Genomic DNA, 27,986 nt, shown 5'->3' with positions numbered 1-27,986 from the left:
ACCATCATCCAACACAATTAACGACTCAAATTAGACACACATACAATGCCTCATTTCCTGTTAAGGACCACAATAATAGGGACAATTCCCAGCTCAATTTTTTGTCATATTTCTCATGATTAAAGAGAACTGAACAGAGACAGGCATTCATTACACCAAAGAAGGCATCTTTCTGATACGGATGCTGAATTGTACAATTTCTTAAATACAAGGTAAAACAAAAGAAAAATGGAAATTGATTAAGTATACATTGCCAAAAAATGCTCTGGCTACGTGGGCACTACCCCACAGAGTGACGACGATCCATCGTCTTCGTCCACAGCCTTTGAAGGTTCCCCACCTTTATCGTCCTCTTCCTCTTGGAACCCTTGCTTAAACCTATCATAATTTGTTGGTTCACTTGATTTGAATGGGCGCTCGCCAAGGACTCTTACCAAATCGTCTTGGTGTAGGACCTCCTTCTCCAGCAGCAGCTCAGCGATCTGGATGACATGATCCTTGTGTTCCTTCATCAGTTCCACTGTTCTCTGATAGGCCTTTGTAACCCATTCCCTCACCTCAGCATCAATGATGGCTCCAGTCTTGCTGCTGTAAGGCTTGCTCATTTCAAAACCATCATCCCTCTGGGGAAATGAAAGGAGCCCAATCTTGTCACTGAAACCATATACTGCAACTTGAGCGTAAGTCATCTTGGTCACTTTCTCCAAATCATTTTGAGCTCCAGTAGAAATCTTCCCCAACAAGACCTAGAGACCCATTAAAAATGACAAGGGTATTGTCATGGTTCGACCATCTCTTAGTCATCATGCAATACATTTAACCAAATGTATCGAATGAAGGTAATCTAACACATTTTTGCAATTTCCTTATATTCTTTGTGATTTTCATTAATAGACTTGGCATGACATTTGTAAAGAAATCCAATATTCAGTTTTATCATCATCGAAATCCATCATTCAGTTTTTATCATCATCAACCGGTAACACACGGTACAAAACAACCTTTTAACAGGTGTGCAACAATGTTGGTCACAATTGGAACTTCAAACAAAGTGGCATGTCCATAAAGAATCAGATGATCTGTCAACCAGGTTACTACATGGTGAAATAGCATGGGTTTCAAGGTTCTGAAAAAAGACGTGGAAAAGCAGAAGCAGATACACCTCAACATCATGCTTTTAGGAAACAGCAGATTCCAGAACATGAGACGAACATTCAACTCAAACCTTCTTTAACCTTGTTAAGCTGGAGCCTCCATTAACAGGGAAGAAAAAACAAGAAGATAACTTGTAATATAGTTCAAACATCATTTGAAATAACATGCATACACAATGATATTCATTTCCCACCTAATATTTAATAAGAACTTTTAACAAAAACTCCAAATGTTAAAACAACCTGATTAAAGAGCAAAAGAATATTTTAAAAGGAAAAAAAAATCCCTGCATGGTATGACCATAATATTCAAAGATGCCACTTAACTGAGATGTCTTGGTTAGGCAATATAGATGGATTATGAAAGGAACTACCAAAAACAGCTTTCAGTTATAATATTTTTAATGGTATCAAGTGCAATGTCACCCTACCAGGGAAAAGAGAAGATGTATAATCCACTTTCAGAAATTTCATTATAACAAAACTAAGCTCCACTTCTTTTTTTTTTTTTTTTTTTTTTTTTTTTTTTTTTTTTGTAACTTCCTGTGTGAAAACTAACTATTTAATAGATCAAATAAAAGGAAGACAGTTTTTTACCTCTTCAGATGCACGCCCACCTAGTGTCATGCATGTCATGTCAAAAAGCTGCTCCTTGGTCAATAGGAGGTTTTCATTTGGCACATACTGAGCAAAGCCCAATGCTGCAGTTCCACGTGGAACTATTGTAACTTTAAGTAAAGGCTCTGCATGCTCCAAGAACCATCCAACAACAGCATGACCTGATTCATGGTAAGCAACAGTTCGACGTTCCAGCTTGCTGATCACCTAACAAGAAGATAATGGCATCAGCACACCTGGTTACCATAATAATCTTTGAGGGGTTACCAAGAAAATTTCATTCATAACAAGGATCCAACTTCAGTCTGGAACTTTGATTACAAAAATGTTGATATTTATAGCTAAAACTGCGCAGAACAAGCTTATAATTGGCTATCAGTTGCAGCAGCTAATTATGCTTTTCCCAACATTTGTACTTTAAAATTTTCAGGAAATTTGCAGATGCTTTTGAGTCAGTTTTACATATGTATGTATGCATGCCTCACAAAGTGCAAGACATTCTAAGTAGCAGCTCTATCTATTCATAAGGATGCCCAAAAGATAGCCAGAGAATGTTTAGTATTGTTAAATACTAGATACTGGTATTATTCATGATGCATGGAGCATATAACCTTGGTAACATTGGACTTTTACTACAAACAACCTGGTGCATGCTACAAACAATTTTAAACAGAAGGATTGCCTGATTTCTGAATATGTGTCTTTCTTGAAAATAGACCACAAATTGACAAGACAGGAGAACTTGCTTACCTGAAATAAAGTGAAAGCAGTTCCCTAAAATAGTTATGGACATGCCGTACAAATACCAGGAAGACCAAGAAAGCCGATATGCTTGTCACCTCAGCTAAGCATATAAAAGAAAGTTTGCCAGCATAGACAGCAGAACCATCCCGAATTATCCGGTTCAAGGCATGTCAAGCCGTACCAGGATGGTTCCGGCGAGCGAAATGAGAACCAATGACCACACGCGGCCAGGGGGGAGGGGGGGATGCATGCTAGGATAGGAAGAGAGGGGGGGCTTAGAAGCCCTCCTCTACTCTAGTCATCCGCACAAATGAAACAGGGCTCAGCCCTTTTTTATTTTAGGCTTCTTAAAGTGAAGTCCACAAACCTTGTGTCAACTTCACTTGAAGAAGCCAAAAATAAAAAAAGAAAAATGGGTTGAGCCTTGTTTCGAACAAAACAAAGCTCCACCCAGTGTGCAGACAACCGGAGGAGAGGATCACTTCCGAGCCCCTTCTCTCTCCATCTCTCAGCATCTCTCTTTCCCTCCCTCTCCCCCTCTGGTTTTCTTTCTTGGTATGCACCAGGACAGGACAGCACAGTACCATACTGTGCTGTGCCACCGGCCTACCGGCATGAGTGCCAGTTCCTGTATTGCAGACCTTGTTTGCTAGATTATTGACTCCCGAAGCATATGGAAGAAAGGCATACCTTATCTTGACCAATGTCCCACTTCCCATAAGGGCCTTTCACTGTGAGCCAAAGAAATAGCATTGCCCAGCAATTAGGTCTGCGTTTGGTTGTGAGTGGCAGTACCAAAATGGCATTCTGAAAGTTGCCACATCCATGTATTTGAGTCCTAAAAAATGAAGACCAAACTGCTAATTTTAAGCCTTGACTTTCAGAAAAAACATTTGGGAAAGTGGATGCCTTCACTTTCATGCAGTTACTTCCAAGCGAATACAGAGAGGTGCATTAATCTATGGCTTATTTGTCTCAAGAACAGAACAAGAAGCTTCTGCCTCCATATCTCTATAAATAACATAAATGTCACTGGACTACGAAAGTAGGAGGGGATAATCTTTATTTTTAAAATTAATTCATCAATAATTATATCTAGAACACCACATGCAGACAGTTGCAAGTGTCAACTTGATATCAATGTTAAAACAGAAAGTCTACGTCCTCCAGTCAAACTCCAGTTAATCACTTCCCAAGCTGAATAGAGCATCTTTACCCTAGAAGCTAAAAAAAAGATTTGTCCATCTTATGAGTCTATATGAGAAGTTTAATGAACGAGACATTTTTCTTACAAAAATTTCCTATTCCTCTCTTTCCAATGATCTACACCGCATTTGCAAACCCAATCAAAAAGACAATCTTGAATTTTCATTATCCTACAGAACATCAACAATATCATTTGAAGAATGTATAATGAACATCCAGCAAGACTAGGAAAAATGACCACCAATGCATGTAACAATGGAGGAGATATTTTGTTGAACATCAATTATTAATCACATAAGACAATAGCTGAGCATCTTGAAGAGCTTAAACTGTATTGGTAGTTTGGTAGCCAACTATGTAGACAAATGAGGGTAGAATGCGACAAGAGTTGGATGAAAGCAGAAAGATCCAGCAAGGTGGAAGTGTTTATGAATGTCTAATAACAAAATTTCATCAATTAACTTAGCATAGCAGCCAGAAAAACAGCATGAGCACAATGTCACTCACAGGAAACATATAGATCGATGAACATGAAAATGTTCTAAAACAGAAGAGAAAAATGTCCACTAGAGCACCTTAATAGCATCAATGATAACACTAAAAAGGAAAAGGTTCATGGTCAAAACAGCAGCACCAATGAAGAGGGAATGCAAGAGAGTTAAGATAACAATATTAAAAAGAGCTTAAGAAAAAAAAATAGTATGAATAACAACTCAACAACCATACATTTATAATAGGGAATGAAATGAACATTGCGGTAAAGTTACCTTGTTCTTCTTCTCCAAACCACCAATTATACGATCAATAGCAGCTTCAAAATGCTGCATTGTAACTTGTGTTTCCTCACTTCTTGCAGCTATCAAAGCAGCCTCGTTACAAACATTGGCAATGTCAGCTCCAGCAAAACCAGGCGTAAGGGCAGCTAGCCTTTGAGAGTAATATGATGGATCTTTGTCCAGCTTGATCTTCTTAAGATATATACGGAATATCTGATCACGTCCTTTTATGTCAGGTTTGTCAATTGTAATTTGACGATCAAACCGACCTGGCCTTAACAAGGCCTTATCCAAGATGTCAGGCCGATTTGTCCCAGCAAGTACAACAACCCCAGAGGTTGTTCCAAATCCATCCATCTCCACAAGTAACTGATTTAGTGTACTTTCGCGCTCATCATTGGCACCTGAGAATCCCCCACGGCCTCTTGCCCGACCAATTGCATCAATCTCATCAATAAAAATTATGCTAGGTGCACACTGTCGGGCTTCCACAAACAAGTTCCTCACCCTGGAAGGTCCAACACCGACAAACATTTCCATAAAATCTGAACCAGCAATAGACAAGAAAGGTACACCAGACTCTCCTGCAGTTGCTTTTGCAAGAAGTGTTTTTCCCGTGCCAGGAGGGCCTACAAGAAGAGCACCTTTGGGAATTTTCGCTCCCAGTTCCTCATACTTCTTGGGATTTTTTAAGAAGTGCACAAATTCCATAATTTCTTGTTTGGCCTCATCACAGCCAGCTACATCTTTAAAGAATACCTGCACCAGGCATACAGGTAAAAAATTATCATTATCTGTTTAACTAAAACCATATAGTGTAACTATAAAGCATTGAAAAATGGAACTGATTGGTGACAGCTATGCTCTCCAATGCAGTTCTCTGTAGTATTCATAGTTCAATGTTGTTATCCATTAATCAAGCCATAATAGTTAAACACTATAGGTGGAAAGAAAGGGCTAGCACTCAGGCAAGATGCTGACCTTATTTTTTGAATTCTTGTCCATCTTTGTCACTTGGGCTTTTCCAATGTTAAATATCCCACGACTACCCCTACCCGCACCACCACCAACGCCAAATCCACCCTGTATTTTCCGCCCCATAAAGTAAATCAGCCCCACAAGAAATGCTGTTGGGGCAAATTTGAGCAATTCTTGGTACCAAATTACTTCAGAAATATATCTAACAGGGACATAATCATGAGGATCTATCCCCAAGGCTTCCTGAGCTTCCTCCAATTTTTCTTCAAATGATTCCACACTTCCAATATTGAAGTAATACTTATACTGGCTACCAGCATGCCTAGGAGGAGAACTTGTTGTGGTTTCCTGTATCTCATTCTCCCCGGTTTGATAGCTTGTCTTTGGCGAATTCCTGACATACACTTTTGCAACTGATTTATTGGACACAACAATGTGATCCACTAAACCAGGTTCCAGGAGCTTATTCTTGAATTCCTGGAAACTAATCTGTAAAGAATGACAATGAAATCATCAGATATTAGAAAACATGATTTGCAAGAAATTACATTGATATGTAATGCACAATCTATGATCGCTGCACAAGTTCAGTCTTCTGAAGACATCCGCAGAGCTATATTTGTCTACAAGCAACAAGCTACTGGTGGCATGTGATTCAATAAAAATATCAAGGAAACTTATGATTTAGAAGTGACAACAAACAGATATGATGTAAATGCAGTTAATTGGTTATAAATGCATAACTAACCTCTTTTTGGTCAAAAGAGCCAAAGGAAAAGGAAGAAAGCAATAGTCCCATAAACAGTATAGGAGCAAGGTAACTCTGCAACTGCTTCATAAAATTCTCCTGAAAATTCGCCTGATCTTCTGTATTTGAATTCTCTAAAGAAAAGCAAAAAAAAAAAAAAAAAAGGCAGCAAATATTGCACTCAGAACATCAAGCAAAAACACAATACATAAATGGTGCAAAAAGTATGAAATATCACATAAATCTAACCTCATTGAAATACCCTGTAACTGAAATTCCTTTCGCATTATACAAGTATTTTAACATATCATGTTACTAAATGATGGCAACGATAGCTCAGCATAAGTATTGCAGGCATTTCATTAAGGTGGAGAACTGCTAACGAATGGATGACAACTATGTTAATACTTCTGTTTACTGATCAATGGTGGAATCAAAATTTACTATTACTGAGAAATTTCACCAACAAACTAAAATCTCTCTTTCTCTCTATCTCTAACAAACACATTTGCACGCACATGCGCATACGCAGACAAGTCCAACTTTTGGAAGAATTACACGTTTTTTTCTTGTACATAACATAAATCACAGTAATGAGGATTCTGTGGATCAAGTTCCATCCACATGTAAATAATAGAAATCATCTTAAGAGAACATCTGTAGATGTAGTATCAAGATTAATGGTGTTCTTAAATAGACCATAGTATTTGAACACAAATCAAAGGAGAAATTTTCCAATCCAATAGATGCTATTCATTTCCCTATAATATCCCCATTCATCTCGACATTGGAATGTACAAATTGCTTATTTTGATACTTGGTGAAGACATCAGCTTGATAAAATTGAAGCTCCATAAGTTCCTGTATGTTTGAATTTATTCTCAACATATATATGCTTAAAAATTCTAAGGTCAAAAAGGTGGGGGATCTAAACAATGCAAAATATGTTTAGTCAATAAGAGGTCAAGAAGGATCCACATTTTACTCAAATAATTAGCCGGTTTTTAGCCCAAACTTGATCATATGGAAATGAACTAGAAAATGGATATGGATCCAGTTTCAAGTTCCATCCAATATAGGTTTCGCTAGTCTGATCTAACCCATTTGATTATATTCTTTTGAACTAAGTTGCATATCTCTACACAGCGCAAGACTGACTCATAGTAGAAAGTGTTTTGGCCTTCCATCCTCTACTTGATTCAGAGTTCTAATTAAAATTTTAGATTAAATCCTTCTTGGGCAAGCACTGTAATAACATAGGACCTCACCAAAAATGGCTAGCTGGAAGGTACTATTTGGATTCTTTGACCCTGTATAAGTACCTAAGATCTATCCAATGTATAACCGATATAGAACTAAATATATGTCTGCATGGGTCCTCATATACTCTCCCTGTTTAAGCCTTGGCATTTTCAGTAGGCTAAGAGTCCAAATCCAATTAAATTCAATCATAGATACCATCGTCAGCCCATTATCAGTCTCAAAGGGCCCATGTTGCAATGTCTCCTAGTCTACATAGACCATAGTCTGCATTTGCTCTAATACCATGTCACAATCCAGGATCTTACCCAAAAGACTCATCAAAATGTATTACTTAGGATTCTTGATCTTGTATAAATATCCAAAATCTATCCATTGTATAGCTGATATGAGACTCAACACACAGCCACATAGATTTTTACATATTGTCTAAATTAGATAATGCGAGAACTTGTACGGACGTGTGTTTAGTCTCATATTGATTATGCACTAGGTAGATCTTAAGTACCTATACAGGACCAAAAAATCTAAATAATACCTTCCAGCTAATCTGTTTGAATAAGAGCTTAGGCTGTTACAAATGGTATGAGAGTGGCCCAGTTTATAGCTCATGTGGACTAAAAGATACTGCAATATGAATACTTTTAAAATTGAATACAGGTAGATCGTGGTATTTGTGATTGGATTTAATTGGATTAGACCATTAGCCTAGCGAAGATGCCATGAAATAAACGAGAGGAGCATGTGAGAGCCCTTATGATTGCATGTTTAGTCCCAAATCGACTATGCATTAGGTAGATCTTAAGTACTTTCACAAGGTCAAGAAACCCAAATAAAGCTTTTTGGCTAGCCTCTTTATGTGAGGTCCTAGATTGCAACAAATAACATTTCACGTTCAAATAGGTCCTTTCAATTGGTAGCTAATATATATAAACAAATAGCAAATTCATCATCTATTTATCCTAAATATATCTCAAACATAAGGCAACACATAATGAAGATTATAATGCACTAAGAACCAATGTTTTACATTTCGGCGCAATGGGCATCATGGCAATCCCATCCTATTCTTGTGAGAAAATGAGACCAACATAGAGGAGAGACTCATATGTCCATCCACATGGAAAAGAAAAAAGAGTAAAAAAAAAAGAAAGGAAGAAGGAGAAAATGAAAAACAAAGAAGGAAAGAAGAAGAAAAATAAAAGAAAAAAAAGTATGGTGGAAGAAAATGAAATAAAGAAAGAGCAGGGGAAGAAAATGAAAGAAATGAAGGAAAAAGGAAGAAGGCAAAGAATGAAGATAGAAAAGAAGTAAGAATAAAAAGAAAGAAAGAAAGGAAGGAAGAAAGGAAAGAAAGAAGAAAGAAACAATAACAGAAAGAAGTGGAGAGAGAGAGAGAGAGAGAGAGAGAGAGAGAGGGGGTTCCTGCCGGGAAGCTTGACCAAGATAGGACGGGACACTGGGGTATCCCATCCTATGGGAAAGCCAAGACACCCCCATCCTATGGAGAAGCCAAGACATCCCCATCCCACAAGACTTGAAACCTTGCCAGGAGTCCACAAAGGCACTTTACTTTAACTATCCAAGTTTGAGCTTGAAGCTTATCAATTTTGGTTGGTTTCATTTCGAATTCAGGTAAAGCAATCCCTCTAACAAGGAGGCAACAAAATATGATACTCTGAAACCACGATTCAGTATTTCTTTTCCAAGCTTTCAATACCAATGTTATGTCTTCTCTAAAATGTAGGCAAATTACCATATACTTAGTAGAGCAAGACTAAGATACATCCTTATCTTCTCTAACATCAATGACTAAAGTAAAATATGGAAAAACAATACATAATGATCCAGTTTGCCCCCCGACTGGTCATTGCCTTGTGAATTGTCAAGCCAGGGCTGTCAGGCGCACCCCTTTGCTCAACTTCAGCAAAAGACTTGGTTCATGAGACTGACTAAAATAATTGTTTTCAAGCAAGACAAAAGACAGCGAGGGCCTAAATACCTGAGGAATAAGTTTGTTAGTGGAGCAACCAACATATCTTCGACATTGACAAAAATATCTAAAAAACTAAAGATTCAAACATTTGTAAAGAATATTATCCACAGATCGACTCATCTGACTCAAATTGATGTAAATACCATTTAAGAACCACACAACACTCAGAAGACTGAAGATATATATATATATATATATATATTTACGGTTCCATTATTTGCGTGGTCAAATACCACATTCTATTATAAAATTTGAACGGTTTTGAAACATATTGTGGATTAAAACTCTTTCTTTTTCTTTTAGTAATAACGCATACCTTTCGAGTCCGATTTGTTGTTCTCATTTCCTTTCGGAATTTCCTTCCTATCCTTCGGGTGGTAGTTCTCATAATCTGGCAATTAAAGAAACAGAACATTCGAAGTGAACAAATCTACCAGAGGGGGAAAACAGTGAATCATTCCAACGATTGAAACCTTAAATCCTTGCTTACTCTTCTTGTCCGGTGATTCACTGGAAAAGAGCCGTCTAAAACTAGGATTTGCGAGGAGGAATCTCCAATCTGCCTGGTACTTCTTGGCACCAATAGCCTTATTCGCTCCGATGGAAGTCAAATAACTCCTCAGAAACCCTAAACCTCCACTGCCACCACGAAAACTCGGTGATTGCAGAACGGCTTCCTTCGAACAGCCAGACCTCACAACAGAACCGCCCAAAAAAGCGCCCTAAATATAGAATCGAAAACATAAAAACTACGCAAAACGAAAGAAGATCGAAAGAGAGAGATGGAAGAGAGGTATGAGAGAAAAACTCACGGCTTCGTATAGGGAACGCGAGGATCGCGAGAGAGATTGGCCAAGCCTAGAAAAGATCATTCTTTTCCGTGAACTAGAGCATGAACCAGGGAGGAACGGGGGAGGGGGGCCTGGCGGAGAAGAGGCTCCCAGAGAACCCTAGAACGAGGGTTTCCAATCGGATTAGCGGGGAATGAGAGGGCAAAAGATTGAGGTGGTGGGGATCGAAGGAAGAGGGGAGTTTTGGGGTTTCGCCCAACAAGGTTACGCCGCTGAGCGAAGATACCAAACTGGAGCGGACTATTCGACGAGGCGCCTCCACGGTCCTAATTCACGGCTGGGTTCATCGTTTGGATAATTAGCGACGGTGATCCTAACCAAGTTTTTAAGTCCTGCTTAAGGGGACGGGCCCCCTCGATGCGCATCGGAAGGATATTATTGTACGGGAAAGAGGGCCCCACCAATATATCTCCAAATCTGCTACGTGTCGATGTCTCAAGGGCATGGTGAGACTAGTTGTCCGAAGAGCGTTGCAGGCTGTATTATGATTCTTCGAAACGGCTCGTTGGTGGCCGGGAGATGGTCCGACGACCACAACGTCGGCTGGCAAACCAAAAGGACTCGGGGGGAAAAGGTTTTAAACCTTCTAAAACTTAAACAAGGGTTTTGCTTGGGGAACCAAGTTTCCGTGGGCTTAGCGGCTTTGTCCGGGGTGTAAGCTTTGTCACCTCTTGCACTTGCCGTGTTTTATGCTCACAGGATAACACTCCCATTTCTGATGTATCTGATCATGTTTTGTAGCATTAGGCTCGGTAATGTTTTCTTTTAAGAAGGAAAAAGATGTCTATAACAGCATAGAGATGTCTGCAAGCCATCACAGGATAACATCAGACCAAAATCTCCTGCATGCCATATCTTCCTCCACTAAGTATCTGCTTTCAGTGTCATTGAACCCTGAAAAGCTCCTTGCGGATCTCAGAATATTGGCATGTGTTGGGATATACCGACCGACGACCCCGACCGCCGACTCCGACTGACCGGCCGACCGACCGACCGACCGGCCGATTGACCGACCGACCGACTGGCCGACCGACCGACCGACTCCGACCGACTGGCCGACCGGCCGACCGACCGACCGACTGGCCGACCGACTGATCGACTCCGACCGCCGACTCCGACGGACGACCCCGACAGACGACTCCGACCGACCGACCGGCCGACTGGCCGACCGACCGGCCGACTGGCCGACCGACCGGCCGACTGGCCGACCCACCGACCAACTGAGGATATGTCGGCCGCACCTTTCCCGACCGACTAAACCCGGAGGTCTGTTGGCCGACTCACGTAAGGCTCGCCGACCAACGGAGGGGCCCGACGCCACTCAGCTGGCCACCGACCTAGGATCGGTCGACTCCTCTGATCGCCGTACACCCGCCAGAGCCTGTCAGCCCTGACAGCCGCATGCGGCACTGCCGCCTAGGGGCATTGTCCCACGGAGGGCATTGTCAACCCTGATGATTTGACAGCCCCACGACGACATGACACTTTCACGGCGACTCTGACAGTTTACAGTGAGTTGACAATTCCTCACTTATCTGCACCATTAATGACGGCGCCATACCGTGCTCCACTATATAAATCGGGGAAGGCAACAGTGCAAGGGATCCGCTCCCCCCCACTTCTCGACTCCAAAACCACAGGCTCGCTCCTCTCTCCCTCTCTCCCTCGATCGAGCTCTCTGTCTTCATTTCACTATTGCCCAGTCACCTCTCTGACTTGACCGTCGGAGGGTCCCCGTCGGAGCCGCCTCCGGTCAGTGTGGACTTCTCGTTTTGCAGGTGCACGTCCCCCGACGATCGGACGACGAGGCGATTGGCCGCAACAGATTGGCGCGCCAGGTAGGGGGCAGAATGACAAAGACAAGAGCCCAACGATCGAGGATCACTGGATCGGCAAGGCGCTCTTCCCGCCGGGAAGAGGCCTCCCCGCCACTGCCGGCGGCGGAGCCCAGCTCTCCACACCCCACGGTGACCACGGAGGCGCAGATCGCGGCCATCGTACGGCAGATGACCGTGCTGACGGACGCAGTCAAGAGCCTCCAGCAACAACCGGCGGCCCGTCCGATGCCCTCCAGGAGCAGCCGCCGGCGACCGCGCCGATCTCTGTCGCCTCCGCGCGAGCGCCCTCAACAGCGCTCCCACGGAGAAGAGGAGGAGCGGCCCTGGCGTGCTGACCGACGGTCCCAGCAGCTCTCTCCTTCCCTGCTGGAGCGGGCAAGGAAGGAGAAGCGACCGCGCACGTCGTCGGCCTCCCTCTCGGAATCTTTCGGAGACTCCACTCTTGGGGTCTCCCAGCACCAACGGACAGACGACTACGAACGCAGGTTCGAAAAAATCGACCATCGGCTCGCGCAGCTGCAGGTGGACGGGCGGAAGTCTTCAAACGACGTCGACTTCCAGACCGCCCAACCTCTCTCCCGACTCATCCTCGACGAACCGATCCCCAGTCGGTTCAAGATGCCGCACGTGGAGTCTTACGACGGCTCCACCGACCCAATCGACCATCTGAAAAGCTACAAAGCTCTCATGACGATTCAGGGGGCAACCGACGCTCTCTTTTGCATCGGCTTCCCCGCCACGCTCCGCAAAGCTGCCAGGGCCTGGTACTCCGGTCTTCGATCGGGAAGTATCCACTCCTTCGGACAGCTCGAGCATTCCTTCGTGGTCCATTTCAGCACCAGTCGGAAGCCGCCACGAACCTCGGACAGTCTTTTCTCCCTCAAGCAGAGAGAAAATGAGACTCTACGACACTTCGTCACGCGATTCAACGCGGTCACGCTTGAGGTCCGAGACCTCAATGGAGACATGGCCATCTCGGCCATGAAATGGGGGCTAAGGACATCCCGGTTCACCTACTCCCTGGACAAAACCCTCCCCCGAACATACGCCGAACTGCTGGAGCGCGCGTACAAGTACATGCGCGCGGACGAAGGAGCTTCCGACCGGCGCCTGACTTAAGGCACGGGCCGAAAGAAAAAATGGAAGAAAGGTCGGGCCCATGCTGAACCCAGCAGGCCCTCCACCGATAGATGGGTCTTGCCCCGACAATGGAGTCCAAGACCGACGCATCGCAGGTATGACTCCTACACCCCTCTCTCTGCTCCTCGTGCGCAGATCCTGATAGAGATCGAAGGAGCGGAGAATCTACGACGGCCTCGGCCTCTGAAGGCAAAAGGCCCCGACCAACACGGTCGATCGCCGAATCAACGGCTCGATCACCGATCGCCGAACCGACGGCCTCGGCCTCTGAAGGCAAAAGGCTCCGACCAACACGGCCGATCGTCGACCGCCGAATAAACGGCTCGATCATCGATCGCCGAATCAACGGCTAGATCACCGATCGCCGAAATCGACGGCCCCAGCCTTTGAAGGCAAAAGGCATCGACCAACATGACTCGATCACCGATCGCCGAACCGACGGCCTCGGCCTCTGAAGGCAAAAGGCCCCGACCAACACGATCGATCGTCGATCGCCGAATCAACGGCTCGATCACCGATCGCTGAACCGACGGCCTCGGCCTCTGAAGGCAAAAGGTCCCGACCAACACGGTCGATCGTCGATCGCCGAATCAACGGCTCGATCACCGATCGTCGAACCGACGGCCTCGACCTCTGAAGGCAAAAGGTCCCGACCAACACGGCCGATCATCGACCGCCGAATAAACAGCTCGATCATCGATCGCCGAATCAACGGCTCGATCATCGATCGTCGAAATCGACGGCCTCAGCCTTTGAAGGCAAAAGGCACCGACCAACATGACTCGATCATCGATCGTCAAACCGACAGCCTCGGCCTCTGAAGGCAAAAGGCCCCGACCAACACGGTCGATCGTCGATCGCCGAATCAACGGCTCGATCACCGATCGCCGAACCGACGGTCTCGGCCTCTGAAGGCAAAAGGCCCCGACCAACACGGTCGATCGTCGATCGCCGAATCAACGGCTCGATCACCGATCGCCGAACCGACGGCCTCGGCCTCTGAAGGCAAAAGGCCCCGACCAACACGGTCGATCGTCGACCGCCGAATAAACGGCTCGATCATCGATCGCCGAATCAACGGCTCGATCACCGATCGCCGAAATCGACGGCCCCAGCCTTTGAAGGCAAAAGGCACCGACCAACATGACTCGATCATCGATCGTCAAACCGACGGCCTCGGCCTCTAAAGGCAAAAGGCCCTGACCAACACGGCCGATCGTCGATCGCCGAATAAACGGCTCGATCATCGATCGTCGAATCAACGGCTCGATCGTCGATCGTCGAATCAACGGCTCGATCACCGATCGTCGAACCGACGGCCTCGGCCTCTGAAGGCCAAAGGCCCCGACCAACATGGCCGATCGTCGATCGCCGAATCAACGGCTCGATCACCGATCATCGAAATCGACGGCCTCAGCCTTTGAAGGCGAAAGGCCCCGACCAACATGGCTCGATTGCCGATCGCCGAATCTATGACTCCGTCGTCGGCCTGATCGACGAATCGTCGAACCAATTGCACAATCTACGTCTCGATCGTCGAGGACATATCGGATTCTACGACGGAGATCGAAGGAGCGGAATATCTACGACGGCCCCCACCTCTGAAGGCAAAGGGCTTCGACTAATGCGGCTGGCTAACTTGCCGACTTAGCTTCGACTAAGAAAGGCAAAACGCCAAGACGACCGCTGTCGTATTCACGACATACTGATCTGGTCACGACCGATCGAAGGATATTCGGCTTGCCACCGTTTATCATACATCCCGACGCATACGTCCGACCAAGGGCCGGACAATGGATATTCGACTTGCCATCATTATCCTATCCGAATACGTCGGACGCTACTCGACTATCAGATTCTGCGGAATGATCATGTCGACGAGCAACGTTCGGAGGTTGGCCGACCTCCGACCCGACGTGCATGCTCGATCTACAGTCGGGATGACCGATATTGGATCGTTCGTTGATGTGATCGCCAGAGTCGGGGCAAGAAAAGACGGAAAACCACTCCTTTCGTCCGAAGCCGTCGCCCACGTGTTCACGCGAGCCAACAGACATCGGGCTCAGGAGTGGGGGGGGGGCAACTGTTGGGATATACCGACTGACGACCCCGACCGCCGACTCCGACCGACTGGCCGACCGACCGACCGACCGACTGGCCGACCGACCGACTCCGACCGACCGGCCGACCGACCGATCGACTCCGACCGCCGACTCCGACGGACGACCCCGACGGACGACTCCGGCCGACCGATCGGCCGACTGGCCGACCGACCGACTGGCCGACCCACCGACCGACTGAGGATATGTCGGCCGCACCTTTCCCGACCGACTAAACCCGGAGGTCTGTTGGCCGACTCACGTAAGGCTCGCCGACCAACGGAGGGGCCCAACGCCACTCAGCTGGCCACCGACCTAGGGTCGGTCGACTCCTCTGATCGCCGTACAGCCGCCGGAGCCTGTCAACCCTGAAAGCCGCATGCGGCACTGCCGCCTAGGGGCATTGTCCCGCGGAGGGCATTGTCAACCCTGATGATTTGACAGCCCCACGGCGACATGACACTTTCACGGCGACTCTGACAGTCTACAGTGAGTTGACAATTCCTCACTTGTCTGCGCCATTAATGACGGCGCCACACCGTGCTCCACTATATAAATCGGGGAAGGCAACAGTGCAAGGGATCCGCTCCCCCTCACTTTTCGACTCCAAAATCACAGGCTCGCTTCTCTCTCTCTCTCTCCCTCGATCGAGTTCTCTGTCTTCATTTCACTGTTGCCCAGTCACCTCTCTGACTTGACCGTCGGAGGGTCCCCGCCGGAGCCGCCTCCGATCAGTGTGGACTTCTCGTTTTGCAGGTGCACGTCTCCCGACGATCGGACGATGAGACGATTGGCCGCAACAGCATGTATTTCTCGGCATGTGCCAGAGAGAGACGTGGGTTAAAGGTACAAAAGATGAAGTGGAATTTCACAGTGTCGGAAGATACATTTCAATATGCGCTCAAACTGACCTGGAAACACTTAAGAGATAGATAAACAACCTGAAATCCTAGCAATAATAGTGATAGACTTCGGTAGTGTTACAACGCAACCATCTTGACCGAACTTGACAGAGGGATTTGGGTGTCTATTACAAGGTGCAGGCTTGCAGAAAAGGATGTACGTAAAAAGAAAAAGAATACGCTTATTACGAGGTGCCCAACATTCTAATTTCTTGCCAGAAAATTTACAGAACAATTGAAGCAATCAGTTTATTCTGCACGAAGGATGATCATCTTGCCACTTTGTCACCGAATATGAGTTCGTCCTGAGGACCAAACTACACCATCACGAAGAGGAGCCTGCAAAAGGATGAATTACAATTTGAATAAGTGAAACCATGTTGACAAGAACAGGTACTGATTTTTTTTTTTTTTTTAGAGAAACGAATATTGCTATTTGTAATAGGTATGCATACTGGTGTTTTCATGGAAGGAAAGACATTCCAAAATCTCAATGTCTCGTCTCCTGCTCCGGTCACTATAGTCTGCAAGAAGAATAATTAAAATCTCAGTGTCTTGCACTAAAACATGACTGTATGAGGCATATATTAGTGGACATGCACAACATTTACATGATGTTGAGGTTTTCTATCCAAAGCTTGCCATATTTTTATGGAGAGGGGAAGAGATGGAGGTGGAAGATACAGTTAGCTATGGAATCATCAGACACAAAGTTAGAGTATAAAGAATATGTACCTGTCCATCAGGTGAAATGGCAAGGTAAAGTACTCGAAGAGTATGACCAGTTAAAGTTGCTACCTGGTTAATCATAAATAGTTCAATGAGAAAATTGATAAAGCCAAGTCCAAAATACTCGGCATAAATATTCCATAAAATTGTTGAATAGACAAAAGCCTCAAGCCTTCCCCAATTTTATGTCTATTCTGGAAAATACTAAAGATTTCTGAATATCTATTTAAATACTACATTTTCATTCAATAAAAGATGACCATACGATGCCAATATCAATTTCCACAACATGCGTCACGGCATAATAACAAGGCTTATATGTACCCAGTCATGCTTATGAATCTCTTTTTCACCATATTTCCTGTTTCAGGGTCAAATCCTCCAGGATGGAATTATCTTGGGGAATGTTACAAAGCATAATATACATAACTAGATGCTGAAAATACTTGTCAGAGCTTAGAGTTTATAGGTCAATGAAAATTGGTCTGCTTAGATAATTGTGGAAGTGTTTTTCAGCATCTCAAAGAGAAACTCCATCTGTTGTCCATTATGGAGAATCAAAAAGCTTGTTCAGGTTATCTGCTTGCTTCTAAACCGTATTTCACTCCAAAGGTTTCTGATGAGCGATGATATAGAGTCAGTATGCCTAGTCATCATGCTTAAGTCATTGATGGCAACAGAAGCAAAGCACATATGCAAGTCTTACTAATTGACTTCCTATTATCTAAGCATCAACCTCCATAGGTGGATGTTCGCTTCACATAATTTGGTTGTGAAATCTAAGAGAAATTTATGGACCTTTACATCCACAAAATATTAAATTAGAAGTAGCTATTAATACGAAATGGACAAAATAAATTGCTACCAAGAAGTGAATCATACCTTCCCCATAGATGGATACTTCCACACCATAATTTGGTTCTGAGAATAGCCATGAGTGCTGACTATTTCATTTACATTTTTACACCATAAAAGATTGCAGACCTGCAGAAACGAACAGTGAGAGCTGGTATCGGCATATATAAATTCTGCATAACAAAACCTAGACCTGGATCAGCACCTGACTTCCTGTATCAACACAATTGAGCATATTGCCATTTTTAGTGTTCCAAAAGCGGATGCACTGGTCAGCTGTCCCGCCTCCTGATGCAAGAAGGCCATGCTGATGTGGTGACCAAGCAATAGCTTTAACTGCAGCTGTATGCTCTGTAAGCTTAAAGACTGGATGCTGGGATCGCTGGTTCCACACAAACAACTGGTTTGCATTTTTTTCAGAAAGCAGGGTAAATACTAATAGATTTAATAAATATAAAAATATTGGTATGAAACAAGGAAATGTTACTAACTTGCAGACCTGGTTGTCGTTTCCACCAGATGCAAGTTCGCGGTCGTCATGGGACCATTTTAGGCCACAGACCTGGCATATCATATGTTAGTTTCTTTAAGAAGAAGGGAAAGGAAAATGACTAAAAAATTTGAGATGCAAATTTGTTTTTCCCTTTCTCCATGTGCCCACTTGCAGTTCTCATACTGTATACAAGCCATATTTTGTCTTATTGAGGGATCAATAAAAGATGGCAAGCTGGATTCTATATTGCTACACAGATTTGAGCATCTGCTGCCAACATGTTAACAAATTGTAGCTTAATTCAACTGAAATGTATATATACAGATTATAAGAAAGACGTATGAAAAGTATGGACTTATGCACAAGCACTTGCATGCCTGTATTATGAGAAAGATGTATGAAAAGTATGGACTCATGCACAATTGCTTGCCTGTATTATCAAACACGTCTCGAGGACCTACCTCAGATCTGTGGCCTGCAAGCTTGCTAATGAAATGATTTGCAACACGAAGATCATGTTGAAGAATATTTTTGTCTCGACTTCCTGAAGATAAAATGCAGGAACTCCAGGCCAAGACTCCAGTTCTCGTCTGATGGCCACCCATGTTCCGGATCCTTTTACAGCTTGTGGCATCCCAAATCTGTCATACATCTTTAAACCATGACCCCAGTGCAATTTTGATTGAGAACATATGTCCAATTAAGTTTTAAATTATATAGTTTGGGAATTGAATTCCCGAATTACTCAAGACAGTCTACATTATTTCAGATGTCTTCCATTCAAGCACATTATTTGAAGCTCTGGCTCACCATTTGCAGTTAAATACATATTATTGATCTATTTGCCAGAAGATAAGACTAAATGAAGGTTGGTCACCTCAGCAAACAGGATCTCCTACTACTCATCCACCTGCAGGAAGTTCTTTATGACAGTCATGGAAGTTTGGCATCTGAAATTTGCACTTGAAAGCTTAGGAATAGGTAATGCTAACTGAAACTTCATGATCTTCTACTAACTCAAATTGGTGAAGCTAGTTTTCTATCTTCAATTTCTTTGTTCCTTTCGTAGAGATTTTTATTCCTTTTCCCGAATGATCTCAATTTTTTCCACAAGAAGATCATCTACAAAACTAAGCAGGAGCATTTTTCTATGGACATGGATGGTTATGTATCATGGATATGTTCGAATGAGATCTAAACTTAGCTAGTCTTAGAATCGACGACTAGGTCTGATGCATCTGTGGATCTTTATCTTTCATCAAACTTGTATCTACTATACTCTTGTACTGAACCAATTAGTAATTTCTGCTACATAATCCCTCTCCCCCCACCTTTCTTGTTGTATTAAGGATGTCAAGCTTGTAATTGAATCTTCTTAGTCTTATAGTCCTACGAGAACCATCTAACATACCTGGACATCTCCAAGACTTGTTCCAACTGCAAGGTAGGAGCCTTCACGAGTCCACTGAACTGCACATACACTGTCCCTAGGACCCAAGTTACACAGTTTTGTTACCTAAGCCAAGCAGACCAAGCCAGATGATTGCTTCAGACGAGGACAATTAAAAGTGAAGATAAACGCACAACTTAAGAAGATTGACATTTAAATTTGAATAAAATTCTCCTTTTTTTTAGATTGACAAAAAGGGTTCCAGTTCATCAAGCAAAACCATAAGATTTTAGAAAGGACAGCAGGAAGTCAAAACCTTGCTCGTGGATGCAGACCATAGGTAAACACAAGTTCCCAGTCCAACGGCTAAAACATTTTGAGAAGACCAATCGACTAGATTCAGGTAAAAATCATCTTGAAGTGATGGAGCATCCAGAACCTGCAATGCATCAAGCCATCAGTAAACATTCATTTTGCTAGCATCGAAAGTTTTGCATCTTCTTGGGTGATTCTAGTCTCTTGTTCTTTGTTTCCTTGGAGCTTTACATGTTTTGGTTGCTGAACATATCTGACTTAGACCTAAGCTCAGCTTCCTAATTTTTTTTTCTCTCTTTCTTGGGGACTTCAACTGTGTAAGAGATCTCTTTCCTTGTGCACCTGATATATTCCTTTTGTTTTATAAAGGAAAATGAAATATCGACATCTCTGATAGAAAAATAGAAAGGTCTGGAGTTTGCAGTTACCTTGTGGGGGGTCTTCGGTACTTTCCTAGGTACTCTTGGGGGTGTCGACACCTCACCTAGAATGCCCCCATCCTGGCCGGAGGCTACTCCTGAGAACGGTGAACTTGAGGCCGAGTGATCCGTCTTGAAGCGGAACAGATTCTTATTTGGACTGATTGGTGATCCCTGCCCCCCAGGCGAAGATGGGACCGAATCAGGCCCGAAGAACTCAGCCCTCAGCAACCTTATATAGGCCTCGTTCCCTCCTTCCTTCGCCAGCGACGATTTCTCGGCCAATGCAAAGTTCTGGAGCCTCGAGGATGATCTGCAAGGTATGAACCGGTCGCTGTATGTCGTCTTCGATGGTGATGGCGTCTTCGGGTTTGCTGGAAATCGGGTAGGAATCAGGTCGAGATGGAGAGAAGTTTCCATACCGGCTGGAAGATTCAAACGAGATCTACTGGAATCCATTTTTGGGGCTTCTCTCTTCCCCACTTCACAAATCTCTGCACGGAATTCCTCCATTGGCAGGAAGAGAGATGGATTTCGAGGGGAATGGCCTGGGAGGCAGAGCAATCTGGTGTTTGAGAGGAAAAGATTCGCCTCCTTTTGGAAGGTTTTGGCGGCCACAGTATTGCAACGGTCGTCACTCCAGCCTAAGTTTTGAAGGTGAGTCTTGGTGATAGAACTTGGGAATAGGGAGGAGCAGCGGTACCCACTGCCAGCGTGTCTAAGTAGCCGTTAGACCAGGCAGGTTTGAATAGCCGATCGTGGAAAGGTGTATATCGTCGCTTAGTTTTATTTAAAATCCACTCCTACCTGTACCAGCAGGATACTCTAAAACCTTTTTTTTTTTTTTTTTTGTTGCAAGATCCTCTAACCTTTTTCGAGAAAAAAAAAAAAAAAAGGGGTTGGAGCTAGCTGGTTTCCTCAAGGTAGAGATAGATTCTATTTGACTAAATTTTTAGGGTACTAAAAATTTTTTTTATTTTTTAAAAAATATTTAAAAATAATACAATGATGTTTGATAAAAATATTGATAAATTATTTTGATTTTATCAAAAAATTGAAAAAATTTACTTGAAAAAAAAACTGTATTTTGAAGTTTTTTTCAAAAATATTTTCTAGTTAATATCGAAAAAAAATTTTCAAAATATTTTATTAATACGGTTATCAAACAGTAAATAATTTTTTTTGTAAAAACTCTATTTTGAAAAATTTTATTTCTCAAAAATTTTATTTTTAAAAGCTTCAAAGCTCCACTACCAATAGCAATTTCAAATAAAATTTTATTATAATATATGATATATACTAAAAGTAGAAGTGGATTTTATCTGTTCGAATATGCAAACAAATGTTTCTTATTGCAAAGCAACCCAGTAATTAATATGGTTTTTATTTTTCTTTGCACATAGAAATATATGAGGTCTTTGAAAGAGTGAAGATATATGATACTGCTATGAAACGCTCTATGATGTTTGAAAATTTGAATGCTTTGCTTCTGCTTGAACAAAGCACCAAATAACATCAACATTTATTGCTTATAGAACTGAAATTTATGATTGCATGTTTGAAAGAATTCAGCAGTGTTATGATGTAGAAATCAAGCAGAGAATCGAAAGGTCCTATACTCTTGTTGAACACTGTTTTCCCTGGATTTTAAGTCCTAAGCCTCATCAGCGCTATAATCCCATGCATGCGGTTAAAAACTAGTGTAAAATCATTATTACGATTTCTTTGCTATTACCAAAGGAACCAATTAAGTGATACGATGATATCATGAGACCGTCACAATGAGACAATAATTCGCTTCCTAAAAGGGGTAATGTGCCTGTTCTTCCTCTTTTCTTTTGTAATCTTGTTTGACTCGTGTGATTGGCATGATACTGCTACCCAACATCATTAAGCAAGCGGGGTATATCTTGAAACTCGTAAAATAATGTGTTAAACTTCTGTTGACAAATAGAAGGATTCACAAGTCCTATCAAGTCGGGTCAGCTGCTTTAGTATTTTTTTTTTTTTTCAGTCCACGCCTCCTTTAATACTTGATTTCCTTTGACCAATCAAATATGATCAACCTAAAATATCCATTTAGATGATATCAACTCTTATATTATTGTATTTTTTAAGATTAAAAGGAGCTAATCTCATCTTTTCAATCCTATTCATATTCGATCTTTTGAGGGCAATTCTAACTGGAACCCCTATCAATTGTCCAAGTGATAAGAGACGGTACCATCCAAACGTCATACCGTCTGAACTAAAGTTCGATAATATATCACATTGTGTCTAACATCTGCCTGAGTTTTATTAGTTGGAACCAGATATCGTGTCAGCGTCCCTTAGCCGTAGAGATCACTCACCATCTACTATCGGTAGACCCCAGGAGGCACCTCATCAGTCGCACGTGTGCTGCACGCGTTGCCCGCATAAGCCATCCGCTGCCAAAGGAGGCACTCGTTCAACGGTTCAAACGGTTCTCATACAAGACAAGCAAATGGGAACCGCCACCCGCTTCCTCCACTCACCGGCGCTGCCCCTTCCAACTCTCCCACGAACTCGACTCAGACCTCCTGCCTCCCAATTCTCCTCCTTCGCGCTCCCTTCCCGCGCCCTCCTTCTCCACCCCAACTCCACCCACCTTTTCTTTCCAATCAAAAATTCCACCAATCTCTCTCTCAGGCCCAACCACAAACACCTGACCTCCATCTCAGCTTCCTCCCAATCCCAGTTCCAATCCTCACCTGAACCCCGAACCCTACCTAAACCCTTCTTCTTCCTCCGCTTCCGTGCTATAGATCTCTCCGGCATCACCCCTCTTACCGTCTGCAAGTGGTCTGCCGTCCTTGCCCTCGCCCTTGCTGCTGCCAAGAAGACCGCCTCCCTCCTCCTCGACCCTTTCTTCTGGACCTACTTCAGCATCGCCTGGGTCTTCTGGCCTTGGCTCCTCGCCATCCTCCTTGCCGCCTATGGCCTCTACTCATTCCGCCGCCACTCCCTTGGCTGCTCCACCCTCGTCGAGCAGGTCGCCATCGTCACCTCCACCGTCGCCTGGCTCACCCTTGTCCCGCCGGCCCACTTCAACGGTTTCCTGGAGGGCTGGCCCATCGCCATCTTCTTCATCTATCACTACTTCTTTTTCTTCGAGTCCTCTGTGCGCAAGCGCCTCTACGGCGACCTCTACCCGCGCCCTCACGACTCCAAGTGGGATGTCGGTCTCCCTCGTGCCGCTCAGATTGGTTTCGCGGTCTTCGTATTCATCGGGCACTGGCTGGCAGCGTATGAAGGGCCCGAATTGCACCTGATTTTGGGCGGGTGGCCCAACGCGGTGACATGGCTTTTGGTTGCCATGACGCTCTTTATGCGTTACCACTCGGTTCTTTATCTCGCCAAGTACTCGGAGAAGGTGGTGGTGCCGACGGCGGTGGTGCAGTTCGGGCCGTACCGCTGGGTGCGGCATCCCATCTATGCTTCCACGATGCTGCTGTTTGCTCTGCATTGCATCACACTGCGAGCGCCACTCAGCTTGGCGTATCTTGTTGCAGTGTGTTTGTTATATTACGGGCAGAAGGCAGAGTTGGAGGAGGCTCTGATGGTGGAGACCTTTGGGGAGACGTACACGGAGTACATGAAGAAGGTCAGATACAGGCTGATTCCTCTTTTGTATTGATTGACCAGTGTGTGGGTTTAGCATGTTTACCCTTTTTCTTCTTAGCGGGAAATCTTGCTCCCAGAAAGATGAACCTGAAAACATGTGTAAGGTTGTTTGTTTGATGTCAAAGAATGTGCATCATAATGTTTTTATGCTCATTGTGTGCTACATCTTATTTCTTTGGCGAATTATAATAGTATAGCTGCAAGTTATAATTTTATCAGGAATTCATGATCATGCTACCTTCTATCATTCCACCTTTTGAAACTTCCATGATTTTTAAATGTATTGAACATAACAAAAAGGGTAAATGCAATCAAAGGAAGAAATATAATCCACTCACCTTTTTTATCCATTTGTGGGTTGTAGTTGGCTTTATGATTTGTCTTCGCTGTTGGTTCCCAGCAAGAGCATTTTGCTTTAGATCCTCAAGCAAACTCCATTTAATAACATTTCATAATAATGTTAGAAAAAAGAACCTTTTTCAATATTGTCAAGATAGCTACTATCATGTTGATGCTAGAAAATGTCATGGAAAATAAATTGTAGCACGAAAAGTTGATATCAAGTGATTTGGGCGATGTCAAAGTAGTCCAGTTGGGATAGCAAGATAAGGTGCCCCGGGATCTTGTCATATGCCTAAGTGCACCTTTTCTTCATTTTGATAAGTGGATGGGATAGAAGCACAAAATCTATCATTCTAGTTTAGGAGGAAGGAATGATGATTTCAACCTTTAAGCATGGAGACTGATCGAGCAAACATAAAGAGAGAAGGAGACTATTGTAAAAAGAAGTTCTAGATTTCCACTAACATTCTCATATTGAGATTATATATTCTAGAGTATGAACACAAAGATCTTTTCTATATCGTAATTCAAACTCTCCAAAACTAACTTAACACTCATCAGGCAGTTGCCTCTATTAAAAATAAAAAAATAATAAAAAAAAAAAGAAACTGTATTCAGGGAAAAACAGCTATCGCCTCTTGGGTCAACTTTCTTCCTTTTTCCTATTTAAGAAAGGAAAGAGAAAAATACACCAACCATAAGCTGAAGTGCATGTATCAATTTACATTATAAAACAGAAAAAATATTGGATTATATGGAATAAAATTCATCCATGTTTCTATCCATTCCTCTGCTCTAAAATGCTAACTTCTCTTCTCCACTTCAGAAACAAAAGGTAATAAAAGAACCTTGAAGTTTGAAGTAAGCTATAACTTTTGCATGAGCCTGCCAATGAGACCCTCTTCTTGATCACTACATTTTTGTGCAAATGGTTTCTTCTAAAGGGAGCAAAAGTCATTTTGGTTTGTGGAATCTATGTCTATAGATATATTTGGTAGCTCTAATTTGGACATGTCAGGACAAGATGATCTGAAATGGTTAAATGATAGGTGGTGCTATAATTGGTCTGTCCTTGTTCCATAGAAGAGGTTGATATATGCAATAATCAACTAGAGTGGTTATCATAATTTGTATTACGTTAATGCTTTATGATACCACTGATAGATAGTGATATTTTTATCATGGTAGGTGAGTGTGGGGCTGCAAACATATTGGATATAGATCAGATATCAGTATCTGTTTTTATTTGGCATATTTGGAATATATGGGTATGAATCAAACACTAAAATTCATACCTATGTTTGTTATAAATGTATATGCTTGCAAGTCCATTCGATAGTATGGATATACGTATGTATATAAATCAAGTGGTTAAATTTTATGAATGACCAAATGAAAGATTCCACTCTATGGAAGGTAAGTCAAAGACCTATTAATGTTGTCATTCATTTCTCTTTCAGGTTCATATGAACCATATAAGGCTAAATAGGATTACAAACATAATCGAACATTTGGATATGGGTCAGACAGTTGTCTATCCTTATCTGTATCCACTTTTCTTTGACAGATAATGAATACCGATAAGATATTAGTCAAATGCTGAAATTTGTAACCATATCCTGTTAGATTCAGACAATGAAATGGATCCTAGGACGAATATTATCTAACCTGTCTTCAATCCCAATGGAGTGTGTTGTTAGGAAGGAAAGTTAATTTGGCAAAGTAGAAATCAGTATTTTGTGCCTGGTTGTTGTCGCTTTAGATTTAATATATATCAGCCTAAATCATGAAACAGTCTCTCTCTCTCTCTCTCTGCGTGGGTGCATGCACACGCATATTTGTGCATGTCTGAAAGTGTTAATCAAGGAATCCACTCCCCATGAGATGTTAGTAGATGTGGCAAGCAACTATTTTGGCGTGTTTTAGTGGGTTGATGATACCATTACCAGTGATAAAGATTTAGTGCAGTCATATTTCTCTGTAAGGCCTTTTTGTCTTAATTTATGTTTGAATCATTGAATCTCTGTTATACATGTTTCATATTTAGTGTGTAGAAGTCATAGAATCATGCCATCTGAGAGGGTTAGCATAAGATCTAGTCAACCACAAAGACTAATCTTTTTTGATGGATCATATTATGATCCATAGGCCGATATGGATAAAACAAGGCTTGCTGGTTAAGATATGTGTGCAAGTGGGATCGGAGGCTAGGCCTAGTGTCAGTGCAGGTAGTGCTTGATAGTCCTATATTAGATTAGGTGTCAAAAACTGAATATCTTCATACATGGTACTTCTGATACATGTTCTTTTTTGGCTAGTTTCCTTCAGGACATTGAAGCGCACTTTTGACAATACCTCTTTGCAATATAACCATCCTGACGTGGTCTATTAACTGTAGCACCTTTGTTCAAAAATGATAGGATAATTTACATGAGAAACATTTTAAGAACAGGTATATCTAACAACCGCCTTCCTAAATTGACTAATGGAAAGCATCACCTAACAACCAACCATGAATATAAATTCTTATGGGACCTGCTATGCCTTTCTTTGGTTCAGTCCATCCATGGCAAAAGAAACTTTGAAAACTTAGTACCGAATGCACCACTTTAATATCCTCAATCTCCTGCTTAAGGTTATTTAATGGTGATTTTACAAAAGTATGCATTTTAATGTAGCTCTATGAGGCTCCACTAATTGGATTACAGATAACAGTACCGGTATTTGCTTTCAAATCTTCACAAGACTTTTGATCAACCAATGATTTATGTACTGTGTGCCTAGACTTTTTTCTTTGCAAGCGTACACTGGAAAAGTCCTTGTATCAACATTTATCCATCTCATTTTAATTGGGACCAATAGTATGTGGGTTTGCAACTCAGTTATGCATTTTCCAATTAAGTGTCTGGTATTGATATCGTTATTATTAGATCTAGTGAGATTTGTCAGACTTGTTCTTCTTGAGCTAAAAGTGAACTTGATTGGGTATCTGCTTTGTGACCAAGGCCAACAAAAAATTTCTTTGCATTACCATACATGAGTCATCATGCAATCTTGTTGCCTTTGACATCATATGATTGGCTTTGCCCATAACTCTTTAATTTCTACCTTGTGGTGATAGTCTTACATTCATAAAGTTGGGTTGCAAACTGACTGAACTGGTTCATGGTATAAACTTTGAAATGAAACTTACATTACGTTGTCAGGTTAGGGTGGGTTCAGTTCCATGTCTGCATTGGTGGATAAAAGTTGGTTTGGTGTTTCATTTTCCCCCTTTGACTTGGGTCTTCTTTGCAACATTATCTGATGCATTATATTCACTTATTGTCGGTTTGGAACATTTTTCGTAGACCCACCTTATAACCTAATGGTAAGACTTCAAGGTTTGATTCTGTAACCAGCTGGATGAGTTCGATCCTGGTTCAGGTTATAAGCATGAGCGATCTAAGTCTGGTTAGCGTCTACATGTTATGTTCATGTACTCTGAA

The 27,986-nt window shown here is 42.8% G+C and overlaps 3 protein-coding genes across 4 annotated transcripts; 1 reads left to right on the top strand and 2 right to left on the bottom strand.

Moving 5' to 3' along the window:
• Positions 1 to 76: 76 nt before the first annotated feature.
• On the bottom strand, positions 77 to 10,540 carry LOC105044381 (ATP-dependent zinc metalloprotease FTSH 8, mitochondrial). Its single transcript, XM_010922246.3, has 8 exons — positions 10,293 to 10,540; positions 9,971 to 10,202; positions 9,797 to 9,871; positions 6,225 to 6,358; positions 5,480 to 5,965; positions 4,490 to 5,257; positions 1,752 to 1,979; positions 77 to 746 (listed from the first exon to the last, which is right to left on the bottom strand). Exons 1-8 carry the CDS (start codon positions 10,350 to 10,352, stop codon positions 270 to 272), a joined length of 2,460 nt encoding a protein of 819 aa, XP_010920548.1. The 5' UTR covers positions 10,353 to 10,540; the 3' UTR covers positions 77 to 269.
• Positions 10,541 to 16,254: 5,714 nt separating this feature from the next.
• Positions 16,255 to 21,194, bottom strand: LOC105044380 (protein FIZZY-RELATED 3). Of its 2 annotated transcripts, XM_010922245.4 has the most exons (10): positions 20,521 to 21,180; positions 20,094 to 20,216; positions 19,799 to 19,903; positions 18,849 to 19,028; positions 18,394 to 18,456; positions 18,100 to 18,294; positions 17,922 to 18,023; positions 17,046 to 17,108; positions 16,766 to 16,834; positions 16,255 to 16,649 (listed from the first exon to the last, which is right to left on the bottom strand). In XM_010922245.4, exons 1-10 carry the CDS (start codon positions 21,022 to 21,024, stop codon positions 16,596 to 16,598), a joined length of 1,458 nt encoding a protein of 485 aa, XP_010920547.1. In that variant the 5' UTR covers positions 21,025 to 21,180; the 3' UTR covers positions 16,255 to 16,595. The 2 variants fall into 2 exon arrangements, 1 of the variants encoding a protein (XP_010920547.1); XR_002164719.3 differs by lacking the exons at positions 16,255 to 16,649; positions 16,766 to 16,834 and having other exon boundaries at positions 18,386 to 18,456; positions 20,521 to 21,194.
• Positions 21,195 to 22,822: 1,628 nt separating this feature from the next.
• LOC105044379 (uncharacterized) lies at positions 22,823 to 24,309 on the top strand. Its single transcript, XM_010922243.4, has one exon. It carries the CDS (start codon positions 22,997 to 22,999, stop codon positions 24,167 to 24,169), a length of 1,173 nt encoding a protein of 390 aa, XP_010920545.1. The 5' UTR covers positions 22,823 to 22,996; the 3' UTR covers positions 24,170 to 24,309.
• The last annotated feature ends 3,677 nt before the right edge of the window (positions 24,310 to 27,986 follow it).

This window comes from Elaeis guineensis, chromosome 5, assembly GCF_000442705.2.
Source record: "Elaeis guineensis isolate ETL-2024a chromosome 5, EG11, whole genome shotgun sequence".
Lineage (NCBI taxonomy): Eukaryota > Viridiplantae > Streptophyta > Magnoliopsida > Arecales > Arecaceae > Elaeis > Elaeis guineensis.
Note: the sequence above shows the minus strand (reverse complement) of the source record. Positions and strands in the feature narration are given on the sequence as shown.

Bases quoted from the DNA above. Each gene is read 5' to 3' on its own strand.
- LOC105044381 (XM_010922246.3), bottom strand. From the start codon at position 10,352: ATGATCTTTTCTAGGCTTGGCCAATCTCTCTCGCGATCCTCGCGTTCC. The intron at 10,203-10,292 runs GTGAGTTTTTCT...TTCTATATTTAG, and splicing joins CGCGTTCCCTATACGAAGCC to GGCGCTTTTTTGGGCGGTTC. The intron at 5,258-5,479 runs GTCAGCATCTTG...TGCCTGGTGCAG, and splicing joins ACAAGAATTCAAAAAATAAG to GTATTCTTTAAAGATGTAGC.
- LOC105044380 (XM_010922245.4), bottom strand. From the start codon at position 21,024: ATGGAGGAATTCCGTGCAGAGATTTGTGAAGTGGGGAAGAGAGAAGCC. The intron at 19,029-19,798 runs GTATGTTAGATG...GATGTATGACAG, and splicing joins CAAGTCTTGGAGATGTCCAG to ATTTGGGATGCCACAAGCTG. The intron at 17,109-17,921 runs GTATGATTCACT...ATGATTAACCAG, and splicing joins AGTATCCATCTATGGGGAAG to GTAGCAACTTTAACTGGTCA.
- LOC105044379 (XM_010922243.4), top strand. From the start codon at position 22,997: ATGGGAACCGCCACCCGCTTCCTCCACTCACCGGCGCTGCCCCTTCCA.